The 21,605-nt window shown below is 36.3% G+C and overlaps 2 protein-coding genes across 2 annotated transcripts; one reads left to right on the top strand and one right to left on the bottom strand.

Annotated features, from left to right (window-relative positions):
• The first annotated feature begins 3,126 nt into the window (after positions 1–3,126).
• Positions 3,127–5,680, top strand: LOC136811462 (uncharacterized). Its single transcript, XM_067068073.1, has 2 exons — positions 3,127–3,238; positions 4,877–5,680. Exons 1-2 carry the CDS (start codon positions 3,211–3,213, stop codon positions 5,536–5,538), a joined length of 690 nt encoding a protein of 229 aa, XP_066924174.1. The 5' UTR covers positions 3,127–3,210; the 3' UTR covers positions 5,539–5,680.
• Positions 5,681–12,537: 6,857 nt separating this feature from the next.
• LOC136811546 (uncharacterized) lies at positions 12,538–20,197 on the bottom strand. Its single transcript, XM_067068168.1, has 8 exons — positions 20,129–20,197; positions 19,801–19,957; positions 19,279–19,581; positions 17,867–17,975; positions 16,940–17,115; positions 16,379–16,516; positions 15,519–15,701; positions 12,538–15,196 (listed from the first exon to the last, which is right to left on the bottom strand). Exons 1-8 carry the CDS (start codon positions 20,195–20,197, stop codon positions 14,988–14,990), a joined length of 1,344 nt encoding a protein of 447 aa, XP_066924269.1. The 3' UTR covers positions 12,538–14,987.
• Positions 20,198–21,605: the final 1,408 nt, after the last annotated feature.

Here is a 21,605-nt window from a genome sequence, read left to right as displayed (position 1 = left end):
AGGAACTTTGCGATTCGTGTATCGAAGCAGGGCAAACCAGTATTTACCCTGCAGTGCGAGCGTGCAAAACATGTCTTGAAAAGGATCAAAGATGTATCAAACGTGCTGTGCTCGTAGTTACTACTGACTGCGAAGAAGGGAACAAAAACATGTTCTTGTCTCTAAAGGAGCAGCTAAAAACTAAAACGATTGATCCTTCTTTATCGTTGACTGTGCCATTACCAGATTCCTCACACCTGGGAAAAAGTTTTAAAGCTTCTTTCAGCAATTGGTATCTGAAACTTTACAATGAACGAGGCTGTTTATCCTTTTTATACACCCTGAGAAACAAAGCAGACCAAGAGGAGATGGCTATCATGAAAAAACTGATAAAGAAGAATGATTATGTAAGGAATAAAGATCGTCAAGATCCAGTTGCTGTCTTGAGATTGTCTGACGAGGAGTTACTGGAACACATTTCAAACATTGGATACGTTGTTCACACTATCATTCCATAAATCACCGAATTTACAAACAATAACAAGGTAACACCCTAATCATCAGTTATGACTTTTAATTCAAGTAACGAAATCTGTCCAGGTTATATTTCTATTATAATCTGTATAATCACAATACTATAGCTTTGAGTGCTCGGAAAAACTATAAAAACCAAACATCAAAAACCCACCAATGCAATCCGCAACACTTGCGACAGGTGCAACGGCTTTAAACATGTTTTAAGGACTTCCAACACTCAGCCTCCCCCAGATTCCATAACCCTAAAACGATCCGCAGTCCAAACAAACTAACAAACATAGAAAATAAACAAAACTTGCACACAAATACAAAGAAACAAAAAAGGTGTTGTACAACAGACAAAACAAAGAAGTTCGAAAAGACAAGAACAAGACAAAACGACAAAATACAAGTATCAAAAAACACAAATTTTCCAAAAGTAGGCCCAGAACCCGGTTCGACACCTAAAGTCCGTGCAGCCGTCTGCACGGGAAAGAACGCCAAAGAAAATGACTGAGAAAACTAACATACAAATACATAATATAAAAAAATGTTTCAATTTTTCAAAAATGCAGTAGTCAGAGAATCTGCCGTATACTATATTCGCTTTTTGATTTGAATGATAGCGCTGCGGTAGGACGCCAGAAGGAACCCTCCGGCCGATTTCGGAGGCTAACTCGCGTGAGGAAAACAAAATGGCGGAGGGGATATCTTGTTACCTCTGCACAAATTCCTGGGACAGGAATTTTTTCTCTGCTAATCTGCAAGAAGTAATGAACAGAAATGGGACATACAAAATCAATGCCTCCAAAAGTTCATTTGATTGCCAATCGTGCAAAAAGAGTTTGACAAAGATTAAGGCATCATTTGTTGCATTGGATAATTTGGTGCAAAGGGTGAATCCTGAACACAAAACATTGGTAAGGATTATTTGTCTTGTGATGATTGACTTTCAACTATGAAACTGTGTGAACTGTCAATGTTGGCAAGGAGTATGAAATATATACAGACCACCTCCGTGTGCCATCTGGCCATGGGTGGATTGAAACCTTTATTAAAAGTCACTTCTTTTGGTGGCATATTCAGACTTTGAAGCTTATCCTGCTTTAGGACATCAATAGTATTCCAATACTCTGAGTGGGATCAAGGAATTTGAAATAGGAAGGAACTCGGTCGAATTACATATGCGTGCTTATAGAATTAATTTATGCAATAAATTTTTGGGAAAAAAACAGCAAAGATGGCAGAACATAAATAGATAAGAAAATATAAAAAAATCGAAACAAGCTGCACAGTACAGCAGTACACTACAGTATAATGGTTAAAGATGGCTGATACTTTTGGTGTAACAGTTCAAGACTTGGCACAATGGGAAGAGGAATTCATGATATTCATGATGTAATCTTTTATACGGAAGCACACAAAATAATCCGGAACTAGTGGCAAAATTTGCCACTAGTCTTTTGTTATTTTGCCACTAGTTCCCGGTTATCTAGATGCTTCCGTATAAAAGATTACGTCATGAATATCATGAATTGCCTACTAGGATTTGCCAAAAAAACTGGGGTGGGGTGAGAATTTAGGGAAATAAAATAATAAATGGGGTTTGAAAATTTTGGCCAATCTGATTTAATACAAATATGGTCAGTCCTGTTTAAAAGAATAAATGTGATTGATGGCAACAGTGTAGTTGATAAAACTAGCAAAGTTTCATTGTAATGGCTGCATATATAATAATTTTGGTGGTGTATAGCAGTATAGAGCAAGTTTCCTTCAAAACGGATGTTCTGTAAGAAAGGGGGGGGGGGAGATTTTCGATCATAGAAAGAGGGATGGGTATATAATAGGGGTTTTTTACAAGCTCTTATTTGATCTTGGGCCGACAAAAAAGTTTTTTGGGCTGACAAGGAATTTCTTTGGCCGACAAGAAAGATTTTTTGGCCGACAAAGAAAGATTTTTTGGCCGAACAAAAAAAAATTTTTTTGGCCGTTAGAAAAAATTTTTGGGCCGACAAAAAATTTTTTGGGCCTGACAAAAGATTTGGACCAAATACCCCCGAGACTACCACTACACACCCCACACGCCCTATATCTGCACACCGCCCCGACTCTACTATATCTGAACACCGCATCGACTCTACTATACATCTAAGCTACATCTCAAGTACCTTGAGTGACCCCCCGGGGAGATACCAGAAAACCGTTAAACTAATCCCACCCTACACCACCTCCCGCAAACTACCGCCACCATACTACACGGAAACTCAAACTTGGCACCCATCAAGACACACTACCCTACTTAAAAATATAGAAAAACATCATCCACTACTCATCTATCTTAACTCTACCACCACCCTTACCACCCACGCTCGAACCACCCCCGTACACATTTATCTCACGGCAAACCACCCCACAGCACATATTAACAAAAAATGAAACCAATCCAAACAATGGACTACGTCATTAGCACAACAAAAGCTTTCCACCATGAGAGGGCCCAAACAAAAGGGCTGTCTATGGCAACAACAAACGCGCTATCGAAGCGAACCAATCACAATAAACCTGAAACAAGAAAAACCAATCATGACCCGGAGATAAGAACAACCAATCAGAAACAGAAAAAAACCAAACACGTGACCATTGCACACAACAACTGCACAAAAAGAAACACGCGAACCAAAAACATCCTTTTTGAAGATAAACCACACTGACAAGATGAGCTCACAAGATCTATTTGAATCTGGTAAGTTCCTTACATATATTTACTTGATTTTTCAAGCTCCAAAACCCATAGAAATACATTAAAAAATACCCCACACCACTCCAAACAAAATTACTTTCCGAAAGAGTGTTCTCCATGAGGATGTTACCCACACACGAGTAACATGGCCCAACTATCATGAGAAGTTATCGAAATAAGGGCCGAAAACTTTGATTGAGTGATAGACTTTCGACAGAAGACCTCCGTAAACACTCTCGGAAAAATGAAACGCCACCATACGTTTTCATGCACAATGAACGTTCAAAAGTGATAAACCCTCGAAGAAAATCGAAAATTTCAAACCCAACCTACTAATCTATGGCAAATGCTATAACCCTCAGCCCATAGAAAAATATTAGGTAGTACTCTTATTCCCTCGACCATGAGGAAATTTGACGAAAGTCTTGAAAAGAATTTCGAAAAATGTTAAAAAATTGTCTTCAATTATGGGCAACTGCACATAATTAACTTATAGAGGAAACCTACACAAAAATAATGGGATGTAAATGACAAGGTCTTTACTACCCATGAAACACAATTTTTCCAAAAAACACTATCCAAAACCCCTTCAAAAAATTACACCAGATTATTTAAATTTAAAAAACTATAACCGAAAAATCAATTTACTATATGATAACTAATCAATCAGTTGAATAACTTACCAACCCAACAAAAATCTTGGACAACCAAAATCTACACAAACCAAAATATCCTTGCTCGACAAAAAATCGAGAAAACCTAATCATTCTTCAAAATAACGAAACCACCTTATCACCTCTATGAAAACTATGTCTCAACAAAAAAGTTTTTCCTAAAAAACTTCAAAAAATTTTCTAAAAAAAAAAAAACAACAACAAAAAAAGTACGCAAAAAAACTTCAACTTCAAAAAAACTCACACATAACAAACATATCAAAAAAATTTTCAACAAATTTCGCAAAAAACTGAACACGAACGCTGAAAAAATATTCAACAATAGAAATAATATGGTCCAACCATTATATTCTATTATCCCCCATTATTTAAAACAGTTTACATTCTTTCGACTACGAACTCACCATTATACATAAAAAATGAGAAATTATACAAAGAAAAAGCCCCACTCGTATTTTAAAGTTTATTTCTTTCATAAGAACACATACCAATTAACATCATACCACTACACTAAATTGACTTAAGAACTAATTACAAATTCTTATAAATACAAAGAAAAAAGAAAAACCCCACTCTTATTTTTACAGCTCACCACTTTTATAAGAACACAAATTAACATTGCACAATTACACTAATTCAACTAAAGAACTGAATATAAATTCTTATAAAATACGAATGTGCACAAAACTCAAAATAGACCCCACCCCAAATCTTTATATACAAAAAAATACACATAAACTCTTATAAACAAAATATTACAACCACAATAAACTTCATAGATTACATATATAAAAAAACCGTAGAAGCTCTTAGAAAAAGAAGGCATTGCATATATAGACAAACTACACCTAAAACGTAAGACACCACGACAAATACCAATTGTAATATTGAATACTAAAAACAAACCTAATAAACTGTGATCCCTAGATTAGAATCATTTAACTTCTTCACTATATTACCTCTACAGGAAATGAGGAAAACATCTCACCACCAATGACCACAGCCAAGACCACCAAACCAACCAAGGAAAACCTCTCACCACCAATGACCACAACCAAGACCACAACCAACGCCGCAAAACGAACCGCGAGAACACTGGAATACAAAGATCCCCCAGAACAAAACATAGACCCGTTCCTCGAGGAAATCGACAGAACAATCACACTAACACAACGTGCAAACACAGAGAGACAACAACAGAAGGTATCACACCAAGCCGTACAGGAATATAAATGGCATACACTACAAGCAATAAGCACCAACAATCAAATTATGCAACTAACCAGACACAGGAACAAAGAAACCGTACCGATAGGCTTAATACCAACTGTGACATCAAAGGTCACGAACCAACTCAACACTGACCACCGAAAACAATGGGACAAAATACTGACAAAAGCAGCACATGAACTAAGAGACGTCCTAATCGAACACCACACCTCAAAGAAGGAATACCACAAGGGACTTAGAGAACTGGCAAGAGAGAAACTTTCTGACGAGAACTTAAAAACGGTAAATGAGGAGATCCAAAAACAAAGACGGACACCACCGCCCACCGAAAATAAACGCCCCAACAATAAGAGAAGACACAGCCACCACGACGACCAACAACAAGAGTCAAAAAAGTGATTTATAATGTATATAATGTAAATAGTAAAACTCATAAACAAGAAAAAGATATACCTGCAAACAAAAAAACCAAAACGGATACCTTCCAAAAATACCCACAACTAGACATAAACCACTACCACAAGAAAACAACACAAAAAACAAAAAAATACTACTGTCAAAAACTTTTCGAACATGACGCTAAAAAAAGTAGAATTGAACCTGTTAGATAAAGGACTAACTTTTGTACCAACACCAAAAACAACACACATAAAAAAACATATACAACACGCCCTAAGAACCTTTACAAATAGAATATTCACTAAATATTTTTTCTCGAAAAAGCCTTCAAAACCAAAACTTTTATATAGAACTAAACAATGGAAACCACCAATCCCCAACAATAGAACATTAAAAGCATACATTAGAAAAACTAAATTTGAAATCAACAGATTTATACAAAAAAACAAAAACAGAAGCCTAAAACTTGAACCCGCACGAGACTAAAACATTAAAAAGATTATCCCAAAACAAAAACATCGAAATAAAACCAGCTGATAAGGGTGGAGCCCTGGTCATCTTGAACAAGACCTGCTATAAATCCAAAGTTTTCGACCATCTTAACGATGAAAAATCATATGAGCTAATAAAGGAAGAACAAACCTCAGACCTAAAAACCAACATTGAAGCTTTCTTAACCACCATAGCCTACCACTACCATATTGACAAAAACACATTTGAATACTTAATACCACCAAACAAGCCACGCATTGGCCTATTCTATATAACACCAAAAATCCACAAACCAAAAATCCCAGGAAGACCAATTGTTTCCGCAGTGAACTCGGTAACAGAGAACATTTCTGAATTCCTGACGAAATGTGTCCAACCACTAACCTTAACACTAAAATCATTTATCAAAGATACAAAACACTTTCTACAGAAAACTATAGACCACAATTCGAGCAACACAACATACCTAGTGACATTTGACATCAAATCCTTATACACAAACATACCCCACGAAGAAGGCATAGAAGCATGCCTACACTATATAAATAAAAACCACCTAGATATACCAAAATTCACCCCAAACAACAGAATTCTTCACACCCTGTTCCTTTTTATACTCGAAAACAATTATTTTGAATTTAAAGACCGGAAATATAAACAAAAATTTGGTACTAGCATGGGAACGAGGGTTGCCCCTAGCTACGCAACCCTGTTCCTAGGAAAAATGGAGGAGGATAAAATACTAATTGAACCATTCAAATCAAAAATCTCCAAATACTCAAGATTTTTGGACGATATCTTTTTACTATGGAACAGTAGTCTAGATGAACTACTCAAGTTTGAAAAATACCTAAACAATATCCACCCAACAATAAAATTCACGATGGAATACTCGACCAAAGAAATCAACTTCTTGGACACGACCATATACATTGATGAAAAAACTAGTAAACTCAAAAGTAAGGTATTTATCAAACCCACAGACGCAAGGTCCTTACTACATTACACCTCATACCACCCCAAACACACAAAAGAAAACATAATATATACACAAGCATTAAGATACCGATTACTAACCACCGACGACGCCATATACAAAGAAGAGTTAATAGACCTAAAGAAAACACTACTACTACGGGGATACCCCAGAAAAACCATCAACAAAAACTTCAACAAAACCAGAACCCTGACACAAAAGGACTGCCTCTTCCCAGACAAAAGCAAAAACAAACAAAGTAAACTTCAAAAACTTAAAAAACAAAGAAAAAATAATCTCAAAAAACCTACAAAACCTACACAACCGGATAAAAAAACCAGACTACCATTCACCATTGAATTCTACGAACACCTTTCGCCGATTAAAAATGCCTTACACAAACATTGGCACTTGATAAAAAATGACACAGAACTGAAAAAAATATATCCAGAAAAACCCTACATTGTATATAAAAGACATAAAAACTTAAAAGACATTTTGGTTCATACACGCTTTACTGAAAAATAGCAGGTATATATATAAAAATAGCGCTCAATTTTAAATATATAGAGAATTTATATCGCAAATATATACACATATATATTCAAAACATACTTCTCCCCCTCAATGAAACCCCAGACCTTAAATATACCTTTTACACTTATAAAATTATGTGACAGGGGCCTCTTACCTTCGGACCCGAAAGACGTATCTGATACGTTCAGGAAGGGCCAAACACCGCACCCTGGCCCCTGACCACATAAAAAAGTTTTTTTGGGCCGACAAAAAAGTTTTTTGGGCTGACAAGGAATTTCTTTGGCCGACAAGAAAGATTTTTTGGCCGACAAAGAAAGATTTTTTGGCCGAACAAAAAAAATTTTTTTGGCCGTTAGAAAAAATTTTTGGGCCGACAAAAAATTTTTTGGGCCTGACAAAAGATTTGGACCAAATACCCCCGAGACTACCACTACACACCCCACACGCCCTATATCTGCACACCGCCCCGACTCTACTATATCTGAACACCGCATCGACTCTACTATACATCTAAGCTACATCTCAAGTACCTTGAGTGACCCCCCGGGGAGATACCAGAAAACCGTTAAACTAATCCCACCCTACACCACCTCCCGCAAACTACCGCCACCATACTACACGGAAACTCAAACTTGGCACCCATCAAGACACACTACCCTACTTAAAAATATAGAAAAACATCATCCACTACTCATCTATCTTAACTCTACCACCACCCTTACCACCCACGCTCGAACCACCCCCGTACACATTTATCTCACGGCAAACCACCCCACAGCACATATTAACAAAAAATGAAACCAATCCAAACAATGGACTACGTCATTAGCACAACAAAAGCTTTCCACCATGAGAGGGCCCAAACAAAAGGGCTGTCTATGGCAACAACAAACGCGCTATCGAAGCGAACCAATCACAATAAACCTGAAACAAGAAAAACCAATCATGACCCGGAGATAAGAACAACCAATCAGAAACAGAAAAAACCAAACACGTGACCATTGCACACAACAACTGCACAAAAAGAAACACGCGAACCAAAAACATCCTTTTTGAAGATAAACCACACTGACAAGATGAGCTCACAAGATCTATTTGAATCTGGTAAGTTCCTTACATATATTTACTTGATTTTTCAAGCTCCAAAACCCATAGAAATACATTAAAAAATACCCCACACCACTCCAAACAAAATTACTTTCCGAAAGAGTGTTCTCCATGAGGATGTTACCCACACACGAGTAACATGGCCCAACTATCATGAGAAGTTATCGAAATAAGGGCCGAAAACTTTGATTGAGTGATAGACTTTCGACAGAAGACCTCCGTAAACACTCTCGGAAAAATGAAACGCCACCATACGTTTTCATGCACAATGAACGTTCAAAAGTGATAAACCCTCGAAGAAAATCGAAAATTTCAAACCCAACCTACTAATCTATGGCAAATGCTATAACCCTCCGCCCATAGAAAAATATTAGGTAGTACTCTTATTCCCTCGACCATGAGGAAATTTGACGAAAGTCTTGAAAAGAATTTCGAAAAATGTTAAAAAACTGCTTTGTTTCTCAGGGTGTATAAAAAGGATAAACAGCCTCGTTCATTGTAAAGTTTCAGATACCAATTGCTGAAAGAAGCTTTAAAACTTTTTCCCAGGTGTGAGGAATCTGGTAATGGCACAGTCAACGATAAAGAAGGATCAATCGTTTTAGTTTTTAGCTGCTCCTTTAGAGACAAGAACATGTTTTTGTTCCCTTCTTCGCAGTCAGTAGTAACTACGAGCACAGCACGTTTGATACATCTTTGATCCTTTTCAAGACATGTTTTGCACGCTCGCACTGCAGGGTAAATACTGGTTTGCCCTGCTTCGATACACGAATCGCAAAGTTCCTTACTAGTGTAACATTCGTCACAGTACGAGTCACAGATTTCACTTCCGTCAATACATAGTTCCAGGGTTTTGGAGTACTTGGTGCATTCTTCGCACATTTGCAATGTTTTTACGTGATTGGTGATAAGCTTTTCAATGTTTTCTCCAGTTTTCCCTGACTTTTGGGCATAGTCCACAGTTACTGTTAGGGAGGTCTTGTCATCCAGAGTGGTCACTGACCCAACAAAAGCTTCAGTGATGATTTTCTCCTTCAACATCTCAGGGTATGGAGGATCATTTTCTTTGACAAATTGTGAATCAACGGGCACTGTGAGACCAACGTTTTTTTTCGACACTTGATCAAACTCGACTGCTGTCTTGAGGGCAGTCCCATCACTACTGTAGCAGCAGGGGTACACTAATGTCTTTTCAGTCGAGAGGAGAGGTGTCGGTCTATTTTCTGCGTCGGTTTGAGTCACCTTTAACTGGATAAGGCTTAGTGACTCTAATACTCCAGAGTTACATGTAAAGTTCGAATTTTGTCTTTGACAAAGAGATTCGGATGGTCCCCCAAGAATTCATTTGAACCTTGGTATAATCACGGTCCGCTGGAAGAGCTTTCCCTTGGCCGTAAAACATCAGTCCACGAACAAAATTGAAACATCTTTTTCCCCCGAGATACATGATCGAACAAAAAAAATCAACAACTTCTTTATCGAACGAATGTTCTGGGTCATAGAATTTCATAATAGTGTTTGAAAGAAACTTGTAGAATATTTGACCTCGAGATATCTTGCCTTCCCTCAGTAACTGGTCCAGCTTAATACATATGTCCTCTATTTTGTCAACTTGACAAGATTGGATCCTCCACTTTTCATCACAGCAGATATAAGTAGTCTGAAGGCGTCTGTCTTCGTCACTTGATTCAAAATCAACGATCTCAAAATCCTCGGTATCGCTCTCTTCGTCAGAAATAATTCCAGCTTCATATGGTTCACTATCACTCAATCCCCAATCATTGATTGCCTCATTCCCACTCAATCCCAAATCATCGCTTGCGTCCATCCTTAAATTTGAAAGATTTGACTTTGATAATTAATTTGATAATGTTGAAGCCTTCGTTTTAAAATAATTCACGTTGAAAGTTTTTGTTTCCTCGCCAAGGTCATTAATTTTAAGGATCTCTAGTGCAGTGGATGGCAAGTTGACTAATTCTATTCCCTTGTTGCAAAAATCTATATGTAAAACATTTTTAAGCGGGGGACGTTTCTTTTTGGGTGGAGGAGGTGAATAAACACGGCAATCTATAATGTCTAAGGCGATAGAGTACCACTGAGAAAATGGAAAATTTAGAGGACTAGATAAAAGTATGTCATTAATTTTGTCGGCCAGCTTCTTCAATTCTGATGTCTTCATATTGGTCAAAGACATTCGAATAAAATTAGATGCGTTCTTGATCTCAGTATTCAAAACATTATTAAGTTCCTCTAGAAAGGTCTTGTGATCAAACTTTCCTGTGCCCACCCTAGAAAAACGTCTGTGCGAACGGTTGAAATTGCGCTTTAATGTAAAAAATTTTTTCCCAATAAGACTACAGTTTTGATCTTTCATGTAGTCATCTACTAATTTATCATTTAGACCATAGGGATAAACCGTGCGTAGAGTCCTTATCCAGAAATCTTCTCTCTTTTTCCTAATCGATGTGAGTTTAGGGTCTAATGCCTTATGTTTAGTTCTTCCAGATCCTTCAAGCTTTTCTATGATTTGAACTGAATAATCCGAGCCCTTACAAATACCGTTGTTGAAATGTTTGATGAAATCAATCGAACTTTGCTTTTTGATTTGAATGATAGCGCTGCGGTAGGACGCCAGAAGGAACCCTCCGGCCGATTTCGGAGGCTAACTCGCGTGAGGAAAACAAAATGGCGGAGGGGATATCTTGTTACCTCTGCACAAATTCCTGGGACAGGAATTTTTTCTCTGCTAATCTGCAAGAAGTAATGAACAGAAATGGGACATACAAAATCAATGCCTCCAAAAGTTCATTTGATTGCCAATCGTGCAAAAAGAGTTTGACAAAGATTAAGGCATCATTTGTTGCATTGGATAATTTGGTGCAAAGGGTGAATCCTGAACACAAAACATTGGTAAGGATTATTTGTCTTGTGATGATTGACTTTCAACTATGAAACTGTGTGAACTGTCAATGTTGGCAAGGAGTATGAAATATATACAGACCACCTCCGTGTGCCATCTGGCCATGGGTGGATTGAAACCTTTATTAAAAGTCACTTCTTTTGGTGGCATATTCAGACTTTGAAGCTTATCCTGCTTTAGGACATCAATAGTATTCCAATACTCTGAGTGGGATCAAGGAATTTGAAATAGGAAGGAACTCGGTCGAATTACATATGCGTGCTTATAGAATTAATTTATGCAATAAATTTTTGGGAAAAAAACAGCAAAGATGGCAGAACATAAATAGATAAGAAAATATAAAAAAATCGAAACAAGCTGCACAGTACAGCAGTACACTACAGTATAATGGTTAAAGATGGCTGATACTTTTGGTGTAACAGTTCAAGACTTGGCACAATGGGAAGAGGAATTCATGATATTCATGATGTAATCTTTTATACGGAAGCACACAAAATAATCCGGAACTAGTGGCAAAATTTGCCACTAGTCTTTTGTTATTTTGCCACTAGTTCCCGGTTATCTAGATGCTTCCGTATAAAAGATTACGTCATGAATATCATGAATTGCCTACTAGGATTTGCCAAAAAAACTGGGGTGGGGTGAGAATTTAGGGAAATAAAATAATAAATGGGGTTTGAAAATTTTGGCCAATCTGATTTAATACAAATATGGTCAGTCCTGTTTAAAAGAATAAATGTGATTGATGGCAACAGTGTAGTTGATAAAACTAGCAAAGTTTCATTGTAATGGCTGCATATATAATAATTTTGGTGGTGTATAGCAGTATAGAGCAAGTTTCCTTCAAAACGGATGTTCTGTAAGAAAGGGGGGGGGAGATTTTCGATCATAGAAAGAGGGATGGGTATATAATAGGGGTTTTTTACAAGCTCTTATTTGATCTCAATCGAACAGAACTGTGTATTTTGTCGTTTGTCTTGTTCTTGTCTTTTCGAACTTCTTTGTTTTGTCTGTTGTACAACACCTTTTTTGTTTCTTTGTATTTGTGTGCAAGTTTTGTTTATTTTCTATGTTTGTTAGTTTGTTTGGACTGCGGATCGTTTTAGGGTTATGGAATCTGGGGGAGGCTGAGTGTTGGAAGTCCTTAAAACATGTTTAAAGCCGTTGCACCTGTCGCAAGTGTTGCGGATTGCATTGGTGGGTTTTTGGTGTTTGGTTTTTATAGTTTTTCCGAGCACTCAAAGCTATAGTATTGTGATTATACAGATTATAATAGAAATATAACCTGGACAGATTTCGTTACTTGAATTAAAAGTCATAACTGATGATTAGGGTGTTACCTTGTTATTGTTTGTAAATTCGGTGATTTATGGAATGATAGTGTGAACAACGTATCCAATGTTTGAAATGTGTTCCAGTAACTCCTCGTCAGACAATCTCAAGACAGCAACTGGATCTTGACGATCTTTATTCCTTACATAATCATTCTTCTTTATCAGTTTTTTCATGATAGCCATCTCCTCTTGGTCTGCTTTGTTTCTCAGGGTGTATAAAAAGGATAAACAGCCTCGTTCATTGTAAAGTTTCAGATACCAATTGCTGAAAGAAGCTTTAAAACTTTTTCCCAGGTGTGAGGAATCTGGTAATGGCACAGTCAACGATAAAGAAGGATCAATCGTTTTAGTTTTTAGCTGCTCCTTTAGAGACAAGAACATGTTTTTGTTCCCTTCTTCGCAGTCAGTAGTAACTACGAGCACAGCACGTTTGATACATCTTTGATCCTTTTCAAGACATGTTTTGCACGCTCGCACTGCAGGGTAAATACTGGTTTGCCCTGCTTCGATACACGAATCGCAAAGTTCCTTACTAGTGTAACATTCGTCACAGTACGAGTCACAGATTTCACTTCCGTCAATACATAGTTCCAGGGTTTTGGAGTACTTGGTGCATTCTTCGCACATTTGCAATGTTTTTACGTGATTGGTGATAAGCTTTTCAATGTTTTCTCCAGTTTTCCCTGACTTTTGGGCATAGTCCACAGTTACTGTTAGGGAGGTCTTGTCATCCAGAGTGGTCACTGACCCAACAAAAGCTTCAGTGATGATTTTCTCCTTCAACATCTCAGGGTATGGAGGATCATTTTCTTTGACAAATTGTGAATCAACGGGCACTGTGAGACCAACGTTTTTTTTCGACACTTGATCAAACTCGACTGCTGTCTTGAGGGCAGTCCCATCACTACTGTAGCAGCAGGGGTACACTAATGTCTTTTCAGTCGAGAGGAGAGGTGTCGGTCTATTTTCTGCGTCGGTTTGAGTCCTTTAACTGGATAAGGCTTAGTGACTCTAATACTCCAGAGTTACATGTAAAGTTCGAATTTTGTCTTTGACAAAGAGATTCGGATGGTCCCCCAAGATTCATTTGAACCTTGGTATAATCACGGTCCGCTGGAAGAGCTTTCCCTTGGCCGTAAAACATCAGTCCACGAACAAAATTGAAACATCTTTTTCCCCCGAGATACATGATCGAACAAAAAAAATCAACAACTTCTTTATCGAACGAATGTTCTGGGTCATAGAATTTCATAATAGTGTTTGAAAGAAACTTGTAGAATATTTGACCTCGAGATATCTTGCCTTCCCTCAGTAACTGGTCCAGCTTAATACATATGTCCTCTATTTTGTCAACTTGACAAGATTGGATCCTCCACTTTTCATCACAGCAGATATAACTAGTCTGAAGGCGTCTGTCTTCGTCACTTGATTCAAAATCAACGATCTCAAAATCCTCGGTATCGCTCTCTTCGTCAGAAATAATTCCAGCTTCATATGGTTCACTATCACTCAATCCCCAATCATTGATTGCCTCATTCCCACTCAATCCCAAATCATCGCTTGCGTCCATCCTTAAATTTGAAAGATTTGACTTTGATAATTAATTTGATAATTAACCCGCCTACATGCCTTTTTTATAAGAACATACTTTATAAGAATATTCATGATGAAATTGGCCGAAAAATTAAGAATATCCTAAGAATATTGACCTCATGAAATTTGTTTTGCCAACCATAATATTTCTATTATTTTTCATCTTATTTTTTTTATTCGTATCTTATTACCTTATTACAAGCTTGATTTGGAAAATTGTAAATCTAAGTCGTTTATTTCCAAAAGGAATTAAAATCATCAACATTGAATGATGCATATTGTGTACTATTTTGTCATTGTGTTTTTGGCAACCACTTTAAAAGAGCAGCTCCTACATCCCTGGAATTTTAAAGCTTGTGAATTTTAACAATATTCTGTTTAAAAATTAAAGCATTTATGGCTCAGATTAGCTTATAACATCTTTTTCTACCATGTTTTACTATAAAATGTACAAAAGAAATATAAATAAAAGCAAAATATAGAGATATGCTCACACTAAATGACCATCATCAAAATAAACATCATTATCGTCAATCAAGTCAACCGTCTCGATGATACCAGTTTTGTGCATTTCCTTTGGAGGCTTTGGGGGTTTAGTTTTTCGAATTTTTGATGGTTTTTGAACGAAAAAATCTGCTTTCTTAGGAAGATCATCGGACTTTCTCTTTCCAGCCTTCGTAATGCACTGTTTGTAATGTTCTGTAAAAGTAAAGTTACAACAATCTATCAATTCCAAGACGAGCAAAATGTACCTAATGACCTGACCTTACCTCAAGCTAAGACCAGGTGTGAACATGATAAAGTATAGCGTGAAGAATTTGATATATTTTGATGTTTAGAATAATGAGTAATCTTAAAGATGTGCAAAGGGATTTCTCAACAAATTCAAAATGATTAACAACATGATGATTGTTATTTGTTTAGATTTCTGATCAATTTGAAAATAATTCAAAAATAATCACCAGCAGGATAAATGCAATAAATCTAGTAACAATATCCAATAGGTATAGTGAATACTCACGGCGGTCAAAACTGCTGACTTTTCCTTTCAATTTAGAGTCAGGTCTCAGCATTATCAATGTTTCACAATATCCACATTTTACTTTCCAAGGCCAAAGACCAGTTTTCATATTTTTTCCACGCCCAAAGTTGATTTTCACTGGGTCACCTTTAATAATACATGATGAATTTTTGACTGAAAGTTCTGAATATTGAAAAAAAACATAGATTATGAAAAGTAAAAAGAATTTTCAATTTTTACACAAAATCAGCATTTTGGACTGGTGAAAGAATACACTAAACAAAAAATCTCATGTTTACGTAAATGTTTTTTTTTCCACTCTAGCAGTCTCATTATCTTGCTCTTTCCAATTTTATTTGACATCTTATTTGATGGAGGAGAACCTTTAACTGATTCCAGCCTCCAAACATAACTTGTATTTATATTGACCCTCACCCATAGAGAATAAAAGTCAAAAAAAATTAATTACTAAGTTGGGGAAAATGATTTTGTTATCATAGATACTCATAAATGTAATTGATTAAGAGTGATCAGAAATTCCCCAAATTGGGAGTAATTAACTTTTATGACTTTTAACTACTTTTAGTTTCAATGGGTGAGGGTCAATATAAATAGAGCTAAGGTATGGAAGCTTTAATCAGTTGTAGGTTCTCCTCCATCGAGAAGGATGTCAAATGAAATGGGAAAGATCGAGATGATCAGATTGTCTAGGCTTTTCTCTGAACACATACATACATTTTCTGTTAACACAAAGAAAGGATTTTTTTGTTATTTGTATGTATTAAAGATTTCATATTCCGAGAATTTCTTAAACACAACAAGCCTTAATTACAATATAGAAAAGAATATTTATTGTATACCTTTGTTTAAATCATCTATGTCTTCTTGTTTCATTTCAAAAGTTTCAACTGGGTTCCCATGTTTTGGTTCTTCCCCATCAATCACAACTTGGATTACAGGAGCAGCTTTGAAAAAAAGTTTGATCTCATGAACCAGAACTGAAGCAAATCAAATGAGAATGAGAAATATTAAAATCCTCTTAAAATCTTTAATTTAAGCGAAGACACCTACTTACCAAGTGTTATAAGAAAATTGCAGATGTTACATCACTGTAGAGAATCATGAGTTTGTTTTCCGTAAAAGTATAATTCCTTTTTGGTAGATAATAGATTTTTTATAAATACATTGATCACTTTGATTATCATCACTGCAATTTTGAATGAATCAGCAAACACAAGGCAAAACATGAAATAAGAGGCAATTTTAGGAAGGTTGTTTTAACCCCTAAATTGATACATCCATTTGACATCAATTTCACCATTTTGACGGTATTACTAAATATTCCAAGGACTGACCAATAAAAAAGAAATTATATGTCCAATTTAGCACAAAATTAAGCAGGAAAACAACTTTCGTATTACCTTGTAATGTGTCTGATCCACTGAGAACAGAGGGCATTTCAAGTTTTAATTGAGAATCAGTGTTGATAGCAAACATCCTAGCTCCATTTTTTCCCAATTGCTTTCGTGCCAACCTGATATCGAAAGGTTTATTGAGACCTGCTCGCATAGCTGCTTCCTCGATTCCACATTCATTCCTAAAAACAAATTTTTTTGTTGTTATTGTTTGTTTGTTACTCACTTATATATTATTATATTATATAGAATTTTTGTGTCACTTCACCATCAGACATCATCACTATTTATAGCAGTGACAACATCTTTTGGCTCTGATGACGCTTGGCATGAACACCTGTGTGGTGACAAAGAAAATTAGAAAAACTCTGAAGTCTAAAAATAAAAAGTACTCGAGTAGTAACAAACAAGTTCAATTATTGTCGAAAAAACAAACATGACTTGAAAAATAACTTGGATACAGTTACAAGATTACAATAAAACAAAAAGTATTACCAAAATGGCAATGATCAGTGGGTTTTACAAGAAAGAATGAAACAAGAAAATGCTTAAACTTAGTGCTTTTTAAACACAAATAGAATCCAAAAAAACATTTCGACTGTCTTTCAGTTTTCCTTTCCAAAATATTAAATTTGCAATGTTTACTTCCTAAAATTTCGTGTGAAATCACACGAAGGTCAACCTCATATTTTACTGACCCGCCTTTAGGCGAAAAAAGGGAAGGTGGTAAGCGGTCTTTGTTTTTATCTAATCAAAAACTATCGTGGATGTTAAAATTATAAAACTCGATTTAAAAAAACCGAGAAAAAAAATCCTCTTTAACATCCTATATCTCCAATTTCTCTTGGGGCCTCTGTCTATTTGATGCTTAAAAATATATCCAAACAATCTAATCAGCCAATATATAAAAAAAGTATGAAATAAAAATCTTACCGTATAGCATCTTTGAATCGTTTACACGAGTTAAGAACTTCATCTTCAAATTGACCCCGAAATTCGAAAGACTCAATGTAGTTTTTACCAGATTTTCCAAACGCATAATCTAGCCAATTAGAATAAAGAGCTGCATAATCCAACCAGTCAGGTTGCGTTAAAAATTAGTCCGGCGGCGATCCAGGATCACCCTTACAATTAGTAAATATGGGTTTTTATTTTATTTTTCCATCATATGGTCCCTTGGGACCCCAAAACCAGTTTTTGCCAAGCAGGCAAAGTTGGGGAAAATTTTTTATTGGGGCTTTAAGGGGGTAGGGTCATTTTAGCCTGGGGGTCCTTAGAAAGTCGATTTTGAAGTTCTCATTTAGCTAAAACTGATTGTGCCATCAGATAGAGCTTGAAGAGTAGATCTCCAAAATGGGGTCATTTGTCTCATTTAGTAAACTTAGTCCCCCGGAATTGGCCGATACGTCTTCAAAATTGCAATATTTTGTGCTGACGTCAGCATTTTTGAGAAAATTTTCAGCGAAAGATACCAGTTTTAACAGATGCGTCTCGAAGAGTACTATCGATTAGAGGGGTCATTTATAGGGTTTCCTAGGCTAGATCATGAGATATTTGAGTTTGAAATTTTGCTGACTCAGCGTTTTTCAACGTTTTTTGCACTTTTCTGCTGAGTCAGCAAAATTTCAAAATTAAACACAAAGGCCAGTTATGCAATTCTAAAAATAACAGACCGTGCCTTAGCAGCGAGGAAAACTAAGGACAAAGTTCTCAAACAGCGTGCATTGAGACAGATTGTCCAATATTCAACCGATGCACTAGCTTTTACTACAACTGCTAACGTTCATGTGGAAAAGATGTGAAGAGAGTTCATTGTGCATAGAATGGCACATGACCAACGTAACATCGGCAGAAAGGTCAATCCGACTGACTCACTTCTTTTCGGTGACAACCTGGCTAAAAGTATCCAAGAAGCTGCGGGTACTCCCAAACTTAAACTTAAAAGTTCATTTCAATCTTATCCAAAAAACCAACATTGGTCGCGGAAAAACCCCCGCGACCAGAAAAAGGGTCAAAATACCAAAAATACCAATACAAAAAATCAAAGAGAAGGTACCGCAAGAAATCAAAGGATACCTCCTCCAAGAAGAGCGACTATAGGTAAATACCTACAACGATATAAACATTTCTGAACTTCTTGAGGAAGTTAAAAATGTTAAAGGTGGTAATATTAAAGGGAAGCTAAATGAGTGGGTGAGGATTACTTCAGATTCTTTTATTCTGGACATTGTCAAAAAAGGTCTCCTATTAGAATTTTTTGATGGCATTGTCCCCATACAAACAAGCTTTCCAAAAATTCGTTACTCTTCAGAGGAAAGACTTATTTTGGAATCAGAAGTAAATACACTCCTTTCCAAAGATATCATCTGCAAATCCACTAAAAAGCCAGGTGATTTCATAGTCATCTATTTCATCATCATCAAGGTAATCCTGTTTCAATTCATCAAAATTGAAATCTGAATCAGAAGAATCTGATAAGTCTGCCTCTGAGGATGAGTATCCAACCAATTCGTTAACTTTTTGTTCCATGTCGGACTGAGTTGGAATAGATATGGCATCCACAGGAGTATCTGATTTACTAAAAACATTTTCCATCTTAAGTTTTTTGTGTGATTCTGAAATATGAAAATCAGTTTTGCGTTTCTTCCCTGTTGAAGAAATAGTAGAAGTTGATACAGTATGTTTTGATGATGATGATTTGGCTCTATCCCCTGCGCTATTCCCCAGCTCTCCATAGACATTGGTTCTGGGAGTGTGGGTACTAGATACATTGTCATTGGACTTAGTACCAGGCATCAAAGGGAGGGAAGGACTTACACCCTGGGTTTTACCCTTAGTGGCGAGAGGGAATGTGTCATTAGACGTACCCTTGCCCTTCATGGAGATCTTCGGTACCAGTAGTGGACTTGCGTCATTGGACCTGTCCTTGGTCGAAGAATGTCTGGCCTTTTTACGTTCTTTAACAACCATTCTCCGATCAGTACTGTGTTGAGGGTTGACCTCAATGGTTTTGCATTGTTCTTTCTGAAATTTTAAGAATTGTGAAAATAAAAAAGTTTCATGTGAAAAAGGATCATTGGTTTTTTCCTCATTAAGAATTTTTGTTTGGGTTGGTAGTGCTGGCGATGCTACTGTGGGTAGTGCTGCCTATTTGGGCAGTATTATATCTTTGGGCAGTACTGTTTCTTTAGTTACTTTTTCCTCCTCCTTCTCTTCATAAGGAATGGTATCAGTGGATGAACCACTTTCTTCAAGTGAAGCCATGTTCCTTATTATAAAGGAGGGAGATAACTAGAACACTAGAATAATGAAAAAATTTTTAGTAAGTCTTATCTGTATCTTTGATGTGTATCTTCAAATCCAATGGATGATTGTTCAAATTTCTTGTTGAAGGTTGAAAATAAACACGCCTATAACCACGCAACTGTTCTGTCTGGAAGTCGAAGTTGAACATCGTCATAGCGCAAAAACTGGACAAAACAGCTTTTTCTGGCTGAAAAACACTGTTTTTAAGGGGTTAATATCTCGAGTTAGGTACAGAAGTCACCTATACTTGCAATATATCTCTAATCTTAATTTTTTGAGAGCTTTCCAAAAATATAAAACAGGTCTCCGTTTTCTCAAGCTACAATTTTCATTAATTTTTGTCCCTATGGTTTTTGCCTGAGACCGTCATATTTGTCCGAAAATCACACCAAAGTGTCCGAAAAAAATTGGAAACATCGTAATTTCGATTTCTCTTAGGTTGAAGTTTCCAAAAATGTATAACAAGTGCTTCTAACAAAACAATCGAGCGATTTTACAAATTGCCCCCTACTAAAAGTTTTGGTCACATATTTTAAAATCCACAAAGTCGGAGTACATATCTTCCTCTTTCTCGTGTAGAATTGGTGTATGAACTACAGCTTGAAGCAATGAAAACGTTACCTTTCTTGCTCTTGTAGATTCTTTGATGCACCCCATGGACTTGAGCTTGTTAATGGTAGTTTTAAAAATATTCCCATCCATTTCAAATCTCTCCCAGTAATCTTTTAGAAGTGTCAAAATCACTGCTCTTCTTTTTGTCTTTCCTCTCCTTGATCAAAGCGAGTAATGCATCTTTGTTATCAACAGCTTTATCATTTACTTCAGGAGGTTCAGTTATTATTACATTATCCAATTTGTCAGTGACATTTTGAAGATCAGATTCAAAATTAGCCATTTTGAAAACAATAATTTGGCACTGCTTCCTCGACGAAAGTCAAACAAAACAATAGAATTATACTAATGGGTGTAATACCTTTAGACTTTATGTACCCTTTGATATAATCATTAAAGTTAGATTGTCACAAAAACAGTTTGAATTTCGATTAGTTGCAAGATTTTCACTCATATATTGTTGCCAGCCATTCATTTGTCTTTTAGGATTTAAATCGACTGAAACTGGAAAGATTTCATAAGTTAAAGATAGTATTCTAATGAGATCCCGGGAAAAAATTGACTATTTGCTTAATAACAAATCTTTGTTGCATCTTATGTTCCAGAAATGTTTCGTTTGATGTTTGGTGCTTCAGATATTTTGTTTCAGTTTTTGATGTTTCATGTTTTGTTGGTGACTCAGCTTTCTGATAAAGTCAAGAAAAAACAATTCACCACCTTAGTTTCAAAAAAGCCTAAGCCTTGAGAGCCTTAA

Source organism: Clytia hemisphaerica, unplaced genomic scaffold (genome assembly GCF_902728285.1).
Source record: "Clytia hemisphaerica strain Z4C2 unplaced genomic scaffold, Clytia hemisphaerica genome assembly, whole genome shotgun sequence".
NCBI classification, from domain to species: domain Eukaryota; kingdom Metazoa; phylum Cnidaria; class Hydrozoa; order Leptothecata; family Clytiidae; genus Clytia; species Clytia hemisphaerica.
The sequence above is the reverse complement of the archived record's forward strand: the minus strand, read 5'-3'. Positions and strand labels throughout refer to the sequence as shown.